This window comes from Coffea arabica, chromosome 9c (genome assembly GCF_036785885.1).
Source record: "Coffea arabica cultivar ET-39 chromosome 9c, Coffea Arabica ET-39 HiFi, whole genome shotgun sequence".
Classification (NCBI taxonomy): domain Eukaryota; kingdom Viridiplantae; phylum Streptophyta; class Magnoliopsida; order Gentianales; family Rubiaceae; genus Coffea; species Coffea arabica.
In genome coordinates this window covers 35,996,412-35,999,715 of record NC_092326.1, presented here as the reverse complement: position 1 = coordinate 35,999,715, position 3,304 = coordinate 35,996,412, and the positions used below count along the sequence as shown (strand labels likewise).

Sequence of the window (3,304 nt, the reverse complement as noted above, 5' to 3'; positions counted from 1 at the left end):
AAATTCCCCTTACTTTAGGCTCTAAAAAAAGACAAATTTTTCCCAATCCCTGTGAATTCGATCATACTCAACACTATATACAAAAATTTGTATTTTATTTGAATAGATATTTATTATTGTACAGTCTCGACGCCTCTCGGTTGCATTAAAGCCTTAAGCTTTTCTATTTTATCTACTATTGTTTTTATTCAAAAGGCAATTTTATTAAGTAGAAAGCATGCACTTGTTTTCAGATATGTATGTAAAATGTGGAAGGTTGGACCTAGCACGTCTAGCTTTCTTCAGAATTTCCAAAAAAGACACTGTTTCTTGGAACTCGATGATTACTAGCTGTTGCTAGAATGCAAAGTCGGAGGAAGCAATTGATCTTTTCTATCAGATGGGTTTAGAAGGAGCAAAATATGACTCTATTAGGATATCTGCAGCTCTTTGCGCATGTGCAGACTTACAAGCACTGCATTATGGCAAAGTAATACATGGATTCATGATTCGAAGAGCATTTAGCTCAAATCTTTATGCTGAGAGCGCATTGATAGACATGTATGCTAAATGCAAACACTTAGAATTAGCATGTACTGCTTTTGATTTGATGAAGTGCAAGAACGAAGTTTCTTGGAATAGCATAATTGCTACTTATGGGAACCATGGACACCTTGAGGATGCTTTGGCTCGACTGAATGAAATAAGGGAAAATGGATTCCAGCCTGACCATGTCACTTTCCTCGCCATAATATCTGCTTGTGGCCATACTGGCCAAGTTGAAGAGGGCAAGCAACGTTTTGAGTGCATGACCCAAGAATTTGGAATTACACCTCGAATAGAACACTATGCATGCTTAATAGATTTGTTTGGCCGAGCTGGTCGTCTTGAAGAAGTATATCAAGTGATTAGGAGCATGCCATTTACTACAGATGCTGGCATATGGGGCATCCTACTCGGAGCCTGCCATGTTCATGGCAACGTTGAACTAGCTGAATTGGCTTCAAATCATCTTTTTGACTTGGACTCGCAAAATTCTGGATATTATATGCTCCTATCACATGTGAAAGCTGACGCTGAAAAGTGGGAAGGGGTTAACAAAGTAAGAAATATGATGAAGGAAAGAGGAGTGCAGAAAGCTCCTGGTTACGACGCAATCTCGCAACTCAGGAATACGTGGTTTAACAATTCTTCATTTGAGCAGAAGAGACATTTTGTATGGTAGTCATTTATCCCAAATCAGCAGACGTGAGACCATTGAGGCACCTTGTGAGCGCAGTTGCTATAGTGCTGAAGATATGCTAAAGAGTCCATTGGATGAGGGACACCATGCTAGACGATCATCACCATTTGAGATGGAGATTTGGGGAGGTCCGAATGTCATGTGTCTCACTAGGGGATAAGGCACTCTCGATAGCTTGTAAGTTCCAAGACCCATTTTCCAAACAATTGCTGACTTGCAGTCCCGGGCAAGGGACATATGCCTTCCCTATAGCAAGAAAGCCCATACCCAACAACTTTTCAAACCAAAAGGATGAACGACCTGTGCATATCAACCGTCACGAGTGATCCTCCACAAAATCTCAAGCTCGTTGCAATCATCACCATGTCTTCGATCCTTTGCTGGACGTTGGTACCTGGGTTAAATGTGACTGCTGCCCGTATTTCACAGACATGAAACGGGTCCATAACGTAGAGATAGTTTGTAGCCACCACCAAAGCTTGCAACTAAATGCCTGCAGCACAGCCTCTAGTGCCATGAACCCTAAGCCATCCTTCTTGACTGGTTTACATAGTTCTTCCATTCCCTCTAATGCCTCCTCTCCTTCCCCTCCACCTAGCCATAGAAGAAGGTAGCAAAAATGTATTCCATTTGTCATAAAGTACTTGTTGGGGGCTCCAAAACAGCCATGATATGTTAGGGAATTGACGTCAGGACGTGCTTGATAAGCAATGCGCGACCCCCAGCTGATAATGCCTTGGTTTTCTAGCCAGCTAGCTTCATTCTCATTTTGTCAATTATATGCTGAAAATTCACTCGACTTGGTCTGCCTTTTGCTAGAGTGCAGCCTAGATATTGAAAAGGTAACTGGCGACCTTTAATATCTAGCCATTGGGATATCTGCCATGATCTAGCCGTCGAGCATCGTAAGGAGATAATAAAGAAGCTCTTGTCTTTATTGATTTGCTGCCCCGAGCCCACTTGATAAGTGTTGAGAAACTCTAGTAGTGATTTGATGTCTGTTCAGTGCCCTTTCATAAAGAGCAAGACATCGTCGGCAAAGCTCAAATGTGCAATTGGGATACATTCCCTCGGGAGGCCGAATGGAGAGAGTTTACCCGTCGAGAGTAGGGCATTCAAGCCTCGGTTGAATGTTTCAGCAACTAGTAGGAATAAGTATGGGGAGAGTGGATCTCCTTGTTTGATTCCCCACTCACCTTGGAAGAAGCCGAAGGGCTTGCCATTGATAAGCACTGAAAACCATGCTCCTTGAAGATTGTTCATGACCAAGGAAATAAACCAGCCACTAAATCCAAATTTACATAGCAACTTGGATAGAAATTGCCAGGATACGAAGTCAAAGGCCTTCATCATATCCACCTTGGGAATCATGTTGTGGCCCCGAGTTTTTGTGTGTATTGATTTCAACAATTCTTGGGTCAGAAGGATATTTTCTGATATTTCCCTCCCTTCGACAAAAGCAGATTGCTCCGATGATATTAGAGTAGGCATCAATGATTTCATTCACATACAAAGAATCTTCGTGAATACCTTTTTTAGGAAGGTGCAAAGACTTATTGGTCTAAACTCGGCAAATGTCTGCGGCTGTTCTTTTTTTGGTAGCAGTATGATTAAGGTGCTGGTAGTACTTTTTGGTATTGGAACCCTACAAAAAAACCCTCGACTGCTTGCAACAGGTCTTGAGCTATTATGTCCCAACAAGTCGTGTAAAAGAACCCCGTAAAACCATCCACCCCTGCTGCACTTTGGCCATCCAATGCAAAAACAACCTTTTTGACTTCCTCCAATATAACTTCGCTCGTTAAATCCTCGTTTTGTTGGTGTGTAACCAGCCTTGGAATCGAAGCCAACAATTCTTCAATTGCTGGCTCACAATTAGGAGTGTTTTGGCAGGACAACAAGTTTCTGTAGAAAGTTGCTGCACTCTGACCTATAGCCTCCTCGTCTTCTAACATGTTGTCATCTGCCCCCCTTACTTGATGAATTAAGAGGCATGCCCGCTTGGATATTAGAGTGGAATGGAAAAATTTTGTGTTGGAATCTCCCTCCTTCAGCTACCGTATTCGTGCTTTTTGTTTCCAG

The 3,304-nt window shown here is 42.3% G+C and overlaps 1 protein-coding gene across 1 annotated transcript; it reads left to right on the top strand.

The window, feature by feature from the left end:
- Window positions 1–379: 379 nt before the first annotated feature.
- Window positions 380–1,204, top strand: LOC113708189 (pentatricopeptide repeat-containing protein At4g21300-like). Its single transcript, XM_027230658.1, has one exon. It carries the CDS (start codon window positions 380–382, stop codon window positions 1,202–1,204), a length of 825 nt encoding a protein of 274 aa, XP_027086459.1.
- Window positions 1,205–3,304: the final 2,100 nt, after the last annotated feature.

What these genes read in the sequence shown, in the direction of transcription:
- LOC113708189 (XM_027230658.1), top strand. Translation starts at nt 380, where the DNA reads ATGGGTTTAGAAGGAGCAAAATATGACTCTATTAGGATATCTGCAGCT.